This window comes from Puma concolor, chromosome A3, assembly GCF_028749965.1.
Source record: "Puma concolor isolate L17-30 chromosome A3, mPumCon1.1.hap2, whole genome shotgun sequence".
Taxonomy (NCBI): domain Eukaryota; kingdom Metazoa; phylum Chordata; class Mammalia; order Carnivora; family Felidae; genus Puma; species Puma concolor.
The window spans coordinates 111471029-111486716 of record NC_141669.1 but is presented as its reverse complement, the minus strand read 5'-3'; the positions used below and the strand labels follow the sequence as shown (position 1 = coordinate 111486716).

Below are 15688 nucleotides of genomic sequence, written 5' to 3'. Positions count from 1 at the left end.
ATGTGCCTTATGTAGACCCCACCCGGGAAGGGGCTTCCTCTGGCTCCCTGGGGTGGGGCTCACAGGACGCCCCCCAGAGAGAAGGGCTCCTGAGTAATGAACCTGCTTCAGGTTGGCTGCTCCCCTGAGGCCACCACAGGCTGAGGGCAGCCATCCCCCCACCCCCAGCAGTGCTTTTGCTCCGAATGCTGGGGCTTTTCTTAGAACACAAGCAAGGAGGGTAAGGCCAGGCCATTTGAAGCCAAAGAGCAGCTCAGAGGAAAGGCCAGCAGTGCAGACTCTGAAGTCTCAGGTGAGGCTGTGTCAAGGGAAGGAATTTCCTTTGAGGAGCACAAATACCCCCGGAATCCCTAACCCCACCCCCAGATCTCTAAATTCCCGGGACTCAAGAATCTGAGTTTTTAATCAGCTCCCTCCTTCCCGGGGTCACTCCCTGGGGTCCCCCTGGAGCATGAGCTGCAGGCCTGTGGGAGGGGAGGGGAGCAGGTGGCTGGGATTTCTGGGCAGCTTATGGCCCTGAGGACTCAAGGTGAACTCCCTCCTGACATCCTCCAGGGCACGGGGAACAGCCTGGTGCATTTTCTCACTGCAGTCCTTCCAGGGAGTAGAACCTCTTCCACACAGTAAACAGTTGTAGGAATACATACGTTCCCTCTGGGACGCCACAGAACTGAATTTTGAATGAAAACAATGCAGCCTATAAACAAGCACTTTTCCCAGAATGGGCCCCGTGCAGAAAAGCTCTGTTCTCAGAGGGCAGTGCACAGGCTCTGCCAAGATGAGGGAAGCGTGTGCCACACCGGCCCAAGGGAGGGTGCCCAACCCACCCTGCGTGCACACCCACGTGCAAACCCTCACACATGCCAAGCATCGAAAACATGACTTCTCGCCCCTTCAGGCCATTGACCTGAATTGCAGCCAGACGGGGTTGCACTGACTGCTCGAGGCTGCCCTATGATGGTCCCACTTTGTGTGGGTGCCGGTGGGGACAGGAGTATGACGACACTGACAGGCACTCTGTCAGGAGGAAGTCCACAGAGGACAGACGTCAACCATCGCTTTATTAAGGCTCAGAGTCGTCTGCCAGTCGGGGGCTGAGTCACTCACCGCAGACTCCAGCCACGGAACACTCTAGGTGACCCCACGGGCGGAGGCTGTCCTTGAGCTCTCAAGCCATGGTCTCTCATGCTCCACTCGGGTCCATCCTGCAGGGCTGGGGTGTGTGTGCAGACAACTCAGGGGGCCCTTGGCAGGGTGGGGCTGGCTCTAACAGGCCCTGGGCTCTGGCAGGGGGGTGGCAGGGAGGCACAGGAGGGCAGGGATACATCCCCTATCCCTCCCAGCCCAAACTATGGCTTTGTTACCCTATTGCCACTTGAGCAGGAGTGGAGCGCCCCTCCCCTGTGCTCTGGCCCGGGTGCTACACTCTGGAAGGAGGCAAAGGGAAAGCCCCTGGGGAGGAAAGGGCCCCTCTGTGCTTGGGATTTGGCCTGACTTCAGGGGATCGTGCCCCCCAACCCCACACACACACTCCCTCAGCTCCTCCCATCGACAGGTCTTCTCAGGTTGGGGCCGGTCACTCAGAAGTGGACACGCAGCACGTCCTGGCTGGCAAATGGCCTCTGGCAGGCTGTGCACGTCATGGGCAGGGAGCGCTGCTTCTCACCCAGGCAGGGCCGGCATAGGAGGTGGCCACAGGGGAGCTGGTACACAGGCTCCTTTTTGAAGTAGGGAGAAAACGCTCTTTTGCAGGAGGCACACTCGGGCCCCGGGATGCTCCCAGGCTGCTCTGGTAGATCAGGGAGGAAAATAGGCCAAGGTGAGGCGAAAGCTGTCCCCTGGTCCAGGCTCCGTCCTGATGGCAGGGCATGAGCCTGAAGTGGGACAAGAAGCTTCCCCACCCTCCACCCCTTCAGCGGCATGGCTTTATCCCTCCTGGGGCCACTTCTGGCTGCTCTGGGAGGAGAGGGTGTTGGGGAGCCAGGACACCTGGGAGACCTCCCCTCAATCATCAAATCTTGGTGCTCCAGTGAGTGCCCAAGAAAAGCTGGCTTCTGAAGGCAAGCGGACCGCACTGAGCCCTCCCTCCCAGTCTCTGAGCAGGATTTGCTTCCCCCTGGAACAGGCTGCTACGGTCAGAGTGAGGCACAAGCTCATCCTGATAACATAAACTACAAGAAAGGCAAGACGACTCAAGAAAGGAGACAGCAGACAGTGAGCAGGTGTAGCAGGGCTGGGCAGGTCCAAGGAGGAGGGAAGGCACCACGTGGGCAGGCCTGAGGTCTGAGTTACCCACTGAGCCTGGCACCTGCTTCTTCTCTTCAGCCTGGCAGCCCCTCCTGACCTGTCAATCCCCTTCCTGTGCGGCAGGCTCCCTCTTTCCCTGCTTCCCGCAGGGCCTCCCTGAATGAGGGCCGCAGTGGCCACGTCCTGCCACTGCCTCCCCAAGCTGCACCTGCTGCGCTTCCTTCTCTTGTGGCCCTAGCCTAAGGAGGCTGCTTTGTCCCCACTCCACACCCCTCTGGAGAGGGCAAGGGTGGTCTCTTAGGGGAAAAAAAGAGGCCGACCATGCAGAATGAGAGGGACAGCAAGTACAAAGAATGGTTGGTCCAAAACCAAACCAAAGCAAAAAAAAAAAAAAAAAGGAATGGCTGGTCCATTAAAGAAAGACAGGACACAGAGCTGTGATGGCGGAGACTGGCTTCAGGTGAGGCTACAAAGGGGGCAGGCTGGGGTGCGCAGGACTTCACCAGTGGCAGGGGCTTAGACTTTGTTCCAGGATCAGTGGGATGCCCTGGGAGGAGTCTAAGAAGTGAAGTGCCATGCGCTGGTGGACATTACAGGTGAGAGTGGCTGTGCGGGAGCAGCAGGGCTGCTGAAAGAGACAGGGAGGGGCTGGGGAGGGGACGGCACAGGGGACAGGGTGGCAGCAGAGTGCTCGGAGATCCCCTTTGGAAGAGTACGTACAGGACTTGAGGATGAATGGATGTCAGGAAGGCTGAAGGACACCAAGGACAATCTCCACGTTACAGGCCTGACCCAAGAGAAGATGCTGCTCTTTACTAGCAATGGGGTGATGGGGCGTGTCTGCAGTTCTGAGTTAGAACTTCACTCAACATCTATCCAGGGGTTTCCCACGTGGAGGTGCCAGGCAGCTGTCAGGGAGGTCAGGGTCTGAGTTCCAAGGAGAGGAAGGAGCCACAGGGGGGAGCATGGGCAGTCACTGGCCAGTGGGTTCTCTCTGGGATGGCAGGGCAGAGAAGAGTTTGCAGGACCAGAGTCTGGAAGAGGAGTCCGAAGTGGAAATTGCAAAGGGACAGTGAAAAGAGGGAGAAAAAGAGCACAGGATCCGAAAGGCCAGGAGAGAAGGGGTTTCAGGAAGGAGGGGCTGGCAAGCCACATCAGACACTGCTGGGAGGGGAAGGGAGAGCAACCACTGCATCTGGAGCCATGGAAACCACCGGTCACCTGGACGAGAAGGTTCTTGGTGATGGTCAGGATGGAAACAAGAGAAACAGGGAGGTGTGGATGAGAAGAAGAAGAGGTAAGAATGGCCTGGCTCTGGATGGGCAACAAGAATCGAGCATACACCTTATCACGGGCTCCTTCAGGCTTCATCTTGTAAAAATTGCCTAGCATTCCAGCATGTTCTCTCACCTTGTATCCTAACTGATTCTATCATCTAATGTGGTCCCAGGTTCACTGTGGGCAAAAACTGCCTCAGTCAAAAGCTGCTACAGCTCTATTCTAAACACCAGTGAAACTGTTAACAGGAAGGGACGAAGGAGACAACCCCCAAGCTTCTCTCCACACTTCCTTAAAATAAACTGCCCAGCTGTCAGATGGGAGACAGACTGGATCTGAAAACTAACCAAAGGAGGGGAAACAAAAGTCCAGGACAGAACAATTAATATTAGATCTTACCAAAAACACTGCAGAGTTGCCAAGCCCTAAAAGTCCACAGAATTACCAAGAGTTAACTAGAGAAAGCTCTCCTTGTGAAGAGTTAAACTTCACAGGAGCCCCTCAGCTCCCCCTGGAAAAGGAAAGAGACAGAGTTCTCCCTGAGGCCCGGATGCTGGCTGCTGGCGCTAAGGAGGTTGGGCATGGCAGTCCCAGGAGCCCCAGAGGCAGGGCCCAGGCTTCTGCTCCCGGGCTCTGGCGAGACGGATGGGGCCCCAGTTACCCGAGGCGGCGCCTGGCCTCCAGGAGGCGCTGCTCTCTCTTGTGCCGAGCTGTTGGAGCTGTCCCCGGGTCAGCCGAGCCGTGAAGGAGGGCATGGAGCCAAGAGTCGATGTCAAGGCAACTTCCAAGCTCTGTGACAGCTTCTGCTCATGGGACACGGGACCTGACAAGAGATGCACAGACCACGATATCCAGAGAGAGGTTCAGCAAAAAAGACCAAGCAATAAGTCCTTGGAGGACCACAAGAACGGTACTTCTAACTTCAAATGGACGCAGATGTAAAGAAACTCCTCCCTGACGTCTGCTAGTGGATTGTGATGATGGAGTACCAGCCGTCAAAGCCTTGGGGACGTTCCTACCCATCCCACACCACTTTCAGGGTTTCTGGGCCAGCTCTAGCTTTCCTCCTCCTGGAAAGATTTCTGGGCAGGCCTGGGCCACCTTGTGGCTCATTTGCAGAACTGCACCCTACTTTCAGAAGGTCTCCTTGCAGGCCAAGGAGGTGCCCACCATTGTGCCCCAGCTCCCTGTCCATTCCCTCGCCAGCAGCTTTTCCTCATCTCCTCTCTTCTGGGGCCCCCACCCTCCCCACTCTGCGGGTTTGCTGGCCTGCACTCTCTGGGCATTTGCGTCCTCTCTCTCCTGCTGAGTAAAGCAAAGTGGTCATTACCAAGTAGAATGACAAAGACCTCACTCTGCCCACTCCACTATCTAAGGGACCTTCTCTGTGTGGTTCACAGAAAGCCAAGCAGTAGGCTGAGGGTGAAGGCAATGGGAGAGTGAGACAGTTGTCTAAGAAAGAACCCAGAGACCTGCCTGGTATCAGGGTTCACAAAACTGCCCCAAAGTAGGGAGTAGAACATTTTGTCTACAGTGTGCAGGACTTGCTTGGGGCCTTGAAGCACAGGTCAGCATGGTCGTATATCACCAACAAACCTGACCTTACAGACATCAGGGTCTAAGGACCTTTCTTTGTCTCACCCCACTGCACCTCAGATGCTTCCAGGAGTTTCCAGGGGTCATGTTGACTAAAATCTATACTCAAAACCAGAGAAGACACAGATGTAACCTTTAAGTGCACTATTTGCATAGGGCTTTTACAGTAAGAGAGGATATTACAAGAATGATAAAATCTAAACAGATTTATTTTCATAAGGAAAAAGAAAGTGTCAAAGAGTTATCTCCAAAAGCACCAGGCACTAACAATCACGGGCAAATTCTACCAAATATGGAAAGAGGAAATTATTCTAATACTCTTACATTGTTCTAAAGTTGAGTACAGGAAAATGTCTTAATTCTTCTTATGGAGCACACAAATCTTTGGTAACAAAACATGACCAGAGATGGTATGTGTATATGACAGTTCAAATTATTTATCCAAAATAAAACGCTAGCAAACAGAACCAAGCAGAACATTAAAAGAAGCATGACCAAATGAAGTTTATTCCAGGAATGTAATAACGGTTGAATATTAAGAAGCCTATTAATGTATTTTTTCACACTAAAAGATCTAAGGATGAAAAATCATAGTACCATCTCCACTGATATTGAAAAGGCATTAGACAAAATTCAACCACCAATCTTAGATAAAAACACTGAATTAAAAACATTTAAAAACATGACTGAATAAAATAGGAATCAAAGGTGTGGGAGAGTGTCTGAAATGGCTCCCAATGAGACCCACCTCCAGAGACTCATGCTGTAGGGTACCCCCTTCCCCTTGAGTGTGGGCCAGACTTAGTGACTTTCTTCTAACAGAATAAAGCAAAAATGAAGGGATGCCACTTCCACAATTAGGTAATATAAGACTATGACTTCCATCTTGTGCTTACACAGCTACCGTGTTATGTGCTGCCCTTGAGAGGCCCATGTGGCAAGGAACTGAGGACAGACTGAGTCTGCTGGCCACCAGCCAAGACCAGCCAACAGGGAAGAGAGGCCCTCGGAACAATAGTTCGGCCAGGAACCGAATCCTGTAACAATCACAGGAATGAGCTTACAAGTGAATCCTTCCCCAGTCAAGCCATGAAGCGGCTGCAGCCCCAGCCAACACTTTGACAGCAGCTGGAGAAGACCCCGCAGCAGGTGACCCAGCCGAACTATCCTGGCTTCCTGACCAGAGAAGCTATGAGATAATGAATGTGTGGTGCTTTAAGCCAGTAAGTTTTGGGATAACTTAAGACGGCAAAACATAAAGCACAGGGCAATAGTGCCACGTGTCACCTGGGAAGCACAGGGAGGGCAGCGGACATGGAAGCAGGGCATGGATTACCTGTTGAGCAGTCCATATGTGTCAGCCCAAGTTCACTGGCAGCTTTCATTTTCTTAGCGGTGTGCTCTGAGGTAGTGGGTGAGACCAGAAGGCTTGTGGTAGAAAAACAGGAAGCGTTTGCCCCAAGGCTACTGTCCGGGGCATATTCAGTCTGCTCCATCTTCCTTTTCCGAGAGGGCAGAGCAATGGAAGAAGGTGTCACTGCCAATGCAGTCTGTGCTCTCCCAAGCAGATGGCAGCCCGGAATGGAGTGCTGGAGCAGGAAATGGTCGATCCGGGCCTTCAGGGAGGGGTGAGGCAGGGGCTGGGAGTGTGGAGTAAAGGCTACCCCCGTGAAAGGGTCACTGGGCACTCGGCCCCAGGCGGCTTCGCTGCGGTTACACTTTTCCAGCGTGCTCTGGTCGATGACCTTGCCTGAAGGCAGCAGCATGGGGCAAGGCATGATCTCCAGGGTGATGGGATCCAGGAACTCCTCAGGCACATCCTGAATCACCTCGGCTAGCTCCTGCAGGCTGGAGGGGGCCTGCTGGCCCTCAGACAGGCTTCCGGGATCACAGTCACTCTCCATGGGCAAGGCTGGGGCCTGCAGAGTCAAGTCCTGAGGGAGGCTCTCTGAGGCAACCAGCAGGACACTGTCTATCACCTCCTGAGAGCAGGTTTTAGCTGGCTGACCCCACACTTCCAATCGCTTGATGCAAGGGATACCGCTGCCTGTCACGTGGGTGATACAGATCTTGAGATGGACCACATGGCTAAGGGAAAGAGCCCCTTTATTCCAGAGCTCCTGTGCCACAACAGCAGGAGAGGGGAGTGTGGCGTCCATTGGGCCAAAAGGTGGCCTGGCCTTGAAGCCCCTGTGACTAAACACCACTTGGCTCTGGTTTTTCAATAAGACTTTGCCTACTAAGGTGAACGCCTCCTTGTCTGGGATGGACGGCTCGGCGGGGCCCGGGGTCCGACACTCGGGGGCATTCCAAGATGCTCTGCTGGATAAGGCAGATGTGTACATTTCCAGGCCGGTGACATTCTGGCCTCCCCCAGCTGTGAGGTCTATGTTAATCCTACAGATTTCCACACTGAAGGGAAAGGAAACTATCACGTAGACTGGTGGCTTAATGAAATACTCTGTCCTAAAACCATGACTTCTCTTTGTCAGGTCTTCAGAGATGAGATTTTCTACTTCATAACCATCAGCTGATATCTAGAGTTAATGACAAATAAGACACGCATTCACTTGATGAGATCCAAATGAAGACACCTAGATTTCAAGAATTTGCTACTTTTTAGACAATTATTTAAAGAAAGTCTTAAGTTCCTCATTTAAACTTTCCTCTATTATACTGAATTCACCAGGGTTTTTTTGCGGGGAGGCACTCAAGGTTATCAGGTCAAGGGTTGAGGGCAACCGTGTCCCCAAGTACTGCCCATCCTTGAAAAATACAAGCAACAGAAGTCTGCTCAATCCAAACAAAAATCCCTTCAAAATAATGTCTGTGAGAAAAAAGTACAGCTATACTAGTGTTTTTTTATTGTAGAGGATGAAACCACAGAGATTTAGGGGAAAACAAAGATGTTCGTTACAGTTCTTAATTTTGTATTTGGACTCTATCAGTTATTAAATTTCCATAGCAATCTTCTTGTGGACAATCTTCTTGTGAATCTATGACTGAGGGAACTTGGTCAAAAACAAAAGTGTGGGGGCACCTGGGTGGTTCAGTCAGTTAAGCATCTGACTCTTGATATCAGTTCAAGTCATGATCTCATTGACATGAGATCGAGCCCCACATCAGGCTCTACACCGAGCATGGAGCCTGCTTGGGATTCTCTCTCTTCTCTCTCTGCCCATCCCCTGCTCATGCTTTCTCTCTTTCTCAAAATAAATAAACATTAAAAAAAAAAAAAAGTGTGTTCACCAACAAGGACCACAAAAGACTACACGAAATCTAGAGCAGTGAATATGCTAGGGGGTGGGATTGTGAGTAACTTCTCCTCCTCTTAATATTCCTAATATTTGTTATAACCAGTGGAAATTTTAAGATACAGGTATGCCTCCCTCTTTCTGAAAGTTCCTATCACACCACTTTGCTTTTACATAAGACCTATATTAGCACCTGTATTTGCTAACCAAAAGAAATCCAAAGAGAATTTTTACTTTTACGAAAACATGTTTTGGTATCACACTAATGTAGATCTCTTGTAAATGAACTTCCGGAAGGCAGTGGATATTCATTTTACGCCATTTCAGCCTGCGAAAGGTTTCATAAGAATGTTCTTTTCAGATGGCGGAGGAAGCCTGTGTCTCTGTTCAAAGACATCAGGCTAGCAATCTGGGAATCTGAAACAGCATGCTGTGTGCAGAAGCTCAAAATTAAAGGACGGCTCAATTCTCTTTTTGCAGTTTCCTTACTCCTTGCTCTGGGCTGTGGAAAGATAACCTCCTTTGCACAAAAGGCAAAGCAACTTAGTTCAAATAAAGAAGAAGGAATCCAAATAACAAATACAAGTCATTATTTCTAGCATGAGAAGTAAGCGAGAGGAATACTGGGGGAGACAGTATTTCTACCTTCGCTGTGACTTTGAGTAGAATTAAATTTTATCATCAGAGGGAGGAGCACAATGAACACGACCCTCCAGAAAATGAGCCACAGCTCCCCTTGTAACAGTGCTGCATGATTCTAGGGGTACATCCTGGCCAATGCTTACCTAAATATCACCTGGTGGGATTTAAAACAGTGAAGGTGAAAGCACATTACACCTAAATTAAGTCCACATACACAAGGCAAGACATGGGGAAAAGCATGAAAAATAGCCATTGCATATTTATGTGCATATACTTGTTTTGTTTACCTTGTTGCAGTAAATTCTTGGTCTGAACTGTGGGAGGCAAAGATTTATGACCATCTTTGTGGCTGAAAGGGTAGCTTCCAAGCATCAGAAATAGCCTTGAATAAAAAATAAAGCTTGATATTAGACATGTCAAAGTTCAATTCTAAACTTTTAGGAGTTGATTCCTACGGGAAGAGAATCAAACAGGGTAACAAAGACTCTGACGCACACGGCCATGGTCTATACAGTCTCACTGTATCGTACCTGTGATGCCGGGGAAAAGGAGTCACCAAAAAATTGCACAGGAGCTTCTTTTTTTTTTTTTCTTTATGTATTTAAGTAATCTGTACACCCACCGTGGGGCTCAAATTCACCACCCCGAAATCAACAGATGCACACTCTTCCAACTGACACGGCCGGGTGCCCCCATAGAGGAGCCTTCTCCTGCAGCCTGAGCAGGTTGGCCAAGACTGCGGGTCCTCTGGCTGACAGCTGGACCCAGTGGAAGCAACAGCTCTGCAAGGCGCTCCCCACAGGAAAAGGAGGGTCAGAAGTGGCAGAGCTCAGAGAAAGAACAGAACTACTCAGCCAGAGGGTTTAGAACGGAAAAGGTTGCAGAAATCATAGTAGTACTAGGCATCTTTGTCATTTAACGCCTGTCAATTTTTTTCTTTTAAAGTTTATTTATTTATTTATTTATGAGAGAGAGAGAGTGAGCATGAGCACACATGTGAGCAGGGGAGGGGCAGGGAGAGGTAGAGAGAACCCCAAGCAGGCTCCGCACTGTTAGTGCAGACCCTGACACGGGGCTCAAACCCACAAACCATGAGATCATGACCTGAGCTGAAACCGAGAGTTGGACGCTTAACTGACTGAGCCACCCAGGCGCCCTGTGATTGCATTTTCTTATTAACATGAAAACAACTGGAAGACTCCAAAATATCATCATTGAGAAACAGAAATCCCAGACTTGGAAAGCATCTTAAAAGGACATCTAATCCAAACAACATTTTAATGACCAACGTCCAGGCTGGGGGAAATGGGTGAAGGTGGTCAAAACGTACCAACATGTAGTTATAGAAGTTCTTTAAAAAAAATTTTTTTTAAGGGTGCCTGGGTGGCTCAGTCAGTTAAGCGTCTGACTTCGTCTGGTCATGACCTCATAGTCTGTGAGTTCGAGCCCCGCATCAGGCTCTGTGCTGACAGCCTGGAGTCTGGGGCCTGCTTCAGATTCTGTGTCTCCCTCTCTCTCTGACCCTCCCCCATTCATGCTCTGTTTCTCTCTGTCTCAAACATAAACAAACATTAAAAAAAAACTTACAAGCAAATTTTTTTAGTGTTTATTTTTAAGAGAGACAGAGAGCGTGAGCGTGAGAGGGGCAGAGAGAGAGGGAGACACAGAATCCAAAGGAGGCCCCAGGCTCCGAGCTGTCAGAGCCCGATGCGGGGTTTGAACTGACAAACCGTGATATCATGACCCGAGCCGAAGTCGGACACTTAACCAACTGAGCCACCCAGGTGCCCCTGTAGTTGTAAGTTCTGAGGAGGTGATGTACAGCATGGTGACTACAGTTAACAATACTGCGGTGTATATTTGAGAGCTGCTGAGAGTAGACCTTAAAAGTTCTCATCACAAGAAAATAAGCTGTAACTACGTGAGGTGATAGATGTTAACTTACTATAGTAAGCATTATGTAATATATACAAATACTGAATCATTATGTGGTACATCTTAAACTTATTCAATGTGATATGTCAATTAATAGCTCAATAAAACTGGAAGAAAAGCAAAGATCAATGTCCAACAGCCTTTGGTAGTCTTTGTAGAGAAGTAGGGAAGCCACCAGAAATATCTCTCCTGCCAGCAGGCCTTGCCAATGGCTCTGAACCTCTTGGGTGAGGCCAGCCAGCCAGTCTATGCTTTTCCATCTGGCAGAGAAGGCCATGAAAAACTCTTTTGTTAGCCCAACAGGGAAAGGGTCACCCTCTGGGGTCTGTGTTATCATGATTAATAGGTGCCACATGGAGGCCAGGCACATTTGGCATCGTGCAACATTTTAGCAGGCTGTTTCTGCACAGTGAAGGTCTGCCATGGGACCTTTAAATGTTTATTACGTCAGCCTCGCCCCAACTCAGAGTTTTACATATAGACACAAAATATTTTTTTAACATGGTTTTAATACATGCTAATTTCCTAAAAAGGGAACTTCTATGCAGATCACAGGAAGATTATACTTTGTTTTGTTCAGATCAGATTTTTACAAAGAGATATTGACCGTTTCTGACAACCGCATCACCAAGAGTGATGCTAATACATCTGACAGTCTACGCTTGTAGCAGTCCGCATTCTAGGTGATTCTACATATTAGTAATAGCTTCTGATAACTTCATTATGCCTTCCAATATGGTCATAACCAAATATTTACACATGAGAATAAATTTTATTATCACACTTAAAAACCTCCTTTATATTACAGTTATAGCATTTGTATGTATATGAATGTGTACATACCTGTACACACATACCTGCACACACACATGTTGTTTTCTAAAAAGTAATGCATATGTTTATATATTTTTTTTTAACTTTGTTTTAATGTTTATTTTGAGAGAGAGACAGACAGACAGACAACAAGCGGGGAGAGACAGAGAGAGAGGGAGACACAGAATCTGAAGCTGAGTGGTCAGCACAGAGCCTGATGCAGGACTCGAACTCAAGAGCTGCGAGATCATGACCTAAGCTGAAGTCGGATGCTTAACCGAGGGAGCCATCCAGACGCCCCTGTATTATTTTTGACTGTAAGTTCAGGACAATAGAAAGAACATTACAAGATAATTATAAAACTGGAAGAAAAACAAAGATCAATGAACCTGATGAGATGAACCTGATGGAGTGGAGACCCTTGGCCTAAAGTCTCCTGTTCTTTGTGAATCTGTGTTGAAATTCTTAGTACTTCTCACTGTTTGAGGTATATATGCCACCCCTCTGTCAGAATATTCTAGAATCTGGTCTGGAATCAACATGGACTAGTTTACAGAATTCTCTTTTTTTCCCCCAGGGAAAATGTCTCCAGCTTCTGATATTTTTCTTGTTCTCCACAATAACTCAAAAATGAATGTATGAGGAATTGCATCTGCAAATATTCTCAGGGCCCTTGTATGTACCTCTTCTTGGCCAGGAAACCAGAGCACATTCAGAGAAGCAATGCCCTCAATTCTCCTGTCCAACTAGGGAAGTGGCTTCTTATTAAGTTTTTGTTTTGTTTTAAATGCACAATTAAGCCATTAACTGAATATGGAAGTAGTAACATGAATATAAAGCTCGTACCTAGGAAACAAAATATTTCTCCTGGAAAAGCAAGCCTATGATGCCAAAGGAAAACAGAGGATAGTGACACAGATGGTGACACAAAAGAGGTGTGCAAGTGCAGAACTGGGCTGGCCCTGAGCAAAGGGCGAGCTCAGCCACTCGGGTCCAGGTTCGAGAAGCTTTGCTTGCACTTCTGCAGGCAGCCCTCTCCTCCCAACTTTGTCCTGATGGGTCGGACAGGGCTTTGGTAAGAACAAGCAAAGAGGGGCGCCTGGGTGGCTCAGTCGGTTGGGTGTCCGACTTTGGCTCGGGTCATGATTTCATGGTTCATGGGTTCATGCCCCACGTCAGGCTCTGCGCTGACAGCTCAGAGCCTGCAGCCTGCTTCAGATTCTGTCTTCGGCTCTCTCTGCCCCTCCCCTGCTTGTGCCCTGTCTCTAAAATAAATAAATATTTAAAAATTTAAAAAAAAAAAAGCAAAGAGACAGAAATTGTGTTATACTGTGTTATAACATGAGCATACTGAGAGGTGGTTGACAGTGAGATAAAGGGCCCCTAGAGTGCCATCACCTCCACTCCACTGTCCACTCCTTAGGCCTTTTCTCCCTCCAACTTTCAGGGACAAAAACAAACTGGCAGAGTAATAATGTCAGCTCCTGGAAGTGTTGATTTCCCAGTGGGAGGCACTGATTTCACTAACATTTACCTGCCTATTTCCTTGTTATCTTCTTGGACATTTCACACTGCAGTCTTCTAACTTTGATTTATTCTACATATCATGAAATTAATCTGAGAACTTAAATGCCGGAACCAGAACAAGTTGGGTAGGGGTCCTCCTCAAGCCATGATGAAGGGTTCACCTGTGAGTATGAAGCCAAATAGAAAAGTTTTCAAAATTATCTGAGGACCCAACTCAATTGTAAATGGCAGTGTGAAATGAAATTGACCAGAAGTGACCACCCTCAGGACCAGCCTGCACTTTGCCTTTAACCCCGGCTCAGCTCTCACCAGATGCCTGCTCCTGTGGAGGGACTGGAGATGAGAGGACGAGTCCAGGATGAGAGGATCTCATCTCTCCAGGATGAGAGGACGAGTCCAAGGGCTTTCAAACTCCAGTCATCTCATAACTTTAAAAATCCCACCTCTGACCCCTGAAAGGGGAAGAACTGGACTGTCCCTCCAATCAATATGATAATTTACAAGGTTTTATCTGCACTCTCAGCCAACACAAATGATTCCCAGTGAGTTAAGACACAAGGACCCTCTAGCAGCAAAACAACTCCAGCTAGAAAGGCACATACATAAAATGGCTTAGAGGAGGCCACCAGAAATTTCATTCCATTTTAATCTTACCCACTGGTTAGCCCTAAAGTGGTTACTAATATCTTTCTTTTGCAGATGAAGAAACTGTGGCTTAAAGAGAGGTTAAGCTGGGACTGAGATTCCAAACCTTCCAAACAAACTCTGGTTACTATCTATTTGGACACCATTTACCTTGAAGGACTTACCAGGAACTTACATGGACACCTTACAACTTATTTCCCCCCTCTTACTTAGGTTAGGCTTTGGTATCATTCATTTTTTTTTTTTTTAATTAATTCTCCCAAACTTAACGTGGCTATGCTCTAAATGTAGAAATTTGGAAACCTTGACTGTCCCTTCCAACATGTATTGGATCAAGCCTCAAATTGTTTTGTGAGGAAAATCTAGATAAGCTAGCCCTCCATTCGAGCATATTACCTCATGAGGGTTTTCAACCTTTCCAAGAGGTTGTTAATTCCATTAGCCAACCATTAAAGCATCTGACCAGACACAGCCTGTTTGTTCGACGCAGCACTTACCAGAATCTAATCTGAGAGAATATTTATGGAGACTGTTCAGTCCATCCACATTAAATTCCTTGTCATGCCAGCTTAAGTGGCACCTCTTGCTTCCTGCCTGGCACCCCTGGTGGCTGCTGCATTCATGTCCCACATCACCATCTGACAGACTGCTTAGGAGTGTGGACCCTCAGCCATAGCAAAGATAAATGTAACACATGATGAAAATGTAGTGGCCTATCTGCCAAAATTCACAGGATACCAGGGTGGCAATGACACATCAGCGGGGAACCATAATTTACTGTCTATACTGTACTTCCCCATTGAGCTGCTCTTCAGGGCAGTGTACTGGATCATCCCCATGTTCAAATCCCAGACACAACCTTCACCACACTCCTCACCCCACCACAAAGAGCTTTACCAACTACTTCCATGTGGCCCATCAGCAGGGAAGGGAACACCTCTAGGGGCACCTGGGAGGCTCTGTCATCGGTTAAGCCTCGGACTTCGGCTCAGGTCATGATCTCACAGTTTGTGAGTTCAAGCCCCACACTGGGCTCTCTGCTGTCAGTGTGGAGCCTGCTTGGGATCCTTGTCTCCTTCTCTCTGCTCCTACCCCACCCCCAAAATAAATAAACATTAATAATTTTTAAAAATGAAATACCTCTATGGCTGCCATTTTATTAGGTTGTTAAGATGATCACTCTTTACTCTGCATAGTAACCTCTCTTTAAGACCCATGAGAAAATTCTCTTTTTGGTTTCAGTACTAGGAACAGTTGTTTTTTTTTTTTTCAACTCAATATTATATGGTGTGAATATGAATCATATAATTGATTATGATGTTTCCTTTATTTTGGCCACTAGAAAACTCAGAATAAACCTGTGGCCCATCCCTCCAGATTTCTCTTTGCCTGAATTCTTCACTTATTTTTATGTCATAGTGTAAATATATTGTGAAAGCTACCTTAAAATCATTATGGAACAAGAGAGAGTAAAATTACCAACAAACCATTCTTTTGGTGGACGTTTAGGTTGCTGGCAAGTTTTTACTATTAGAATATTAAGATAAAAATCTTAAGTCGATTTTTTTGTCTTAGTACGATTTTGACTTTTTTTTTCTATGTTTCTTTTTGAGAGAGAAAGGGAGACACAGAATCTGAAGGAGGCTCCAGGCTCTGAGCCATCAGCACAGAGCCCAACGTGGGGCTCGAACCCATAAACAGTGAGATCAGACCTGAGTTGAAGTCAGATACTCAACCAACTGAGCCACCCA

At 47.8% G+C, this 15688-nt stretch overlaps 1 protein-coding gene across 5 annotated transcripts in view; it reads right to left on the bottom strand.

Moving 5' to 3' along the window:
• Nucleotides 1-1042: 1042 nt before the first annotated feature.
• UBOX5 (U-box domain containing 5) overlaps nucleotides 1043-15688 on the bottom strand; it is a 37882-nt gene continuing 23236 nt past the window's right edge. For 3 of the 5 annotated variants that reach the window (XM_025932371.2, XM_086701822.1, XM_086701821.1), the window contains exons 2-5: nucleotides 9305-9399; nucleotides 6458-7658; nucleotides 4187-4348; nucleotides 1043-1789 (exon numbers count right to left, since the gene is read on the bottom strand). In XM_025932371.2, coding sequence (XP_025788156.1) covers nucleotides 1581-1789; nucleotides 4187-4348; nucleotides 6458-7658; nucleotides 9305-9358 — 1626 coding nt within the window. In that variant the 5' untranslated portion in view covers nucleotides 9359-9399 and the 3' untranslated portion in view covers nucleotides 1043-1580. Of the gene's footprint in view, nucleotides 1790-4186; nucleotides 4349-6457; nucleotides 7659-9304; nucleotides 9400-13299; nucleotides 15204-15688 lie in introns of those variants that run through there. The other 2 variants (XM_086701823.1, XM_025932372.2) reach the window with 2 other exon arrangements.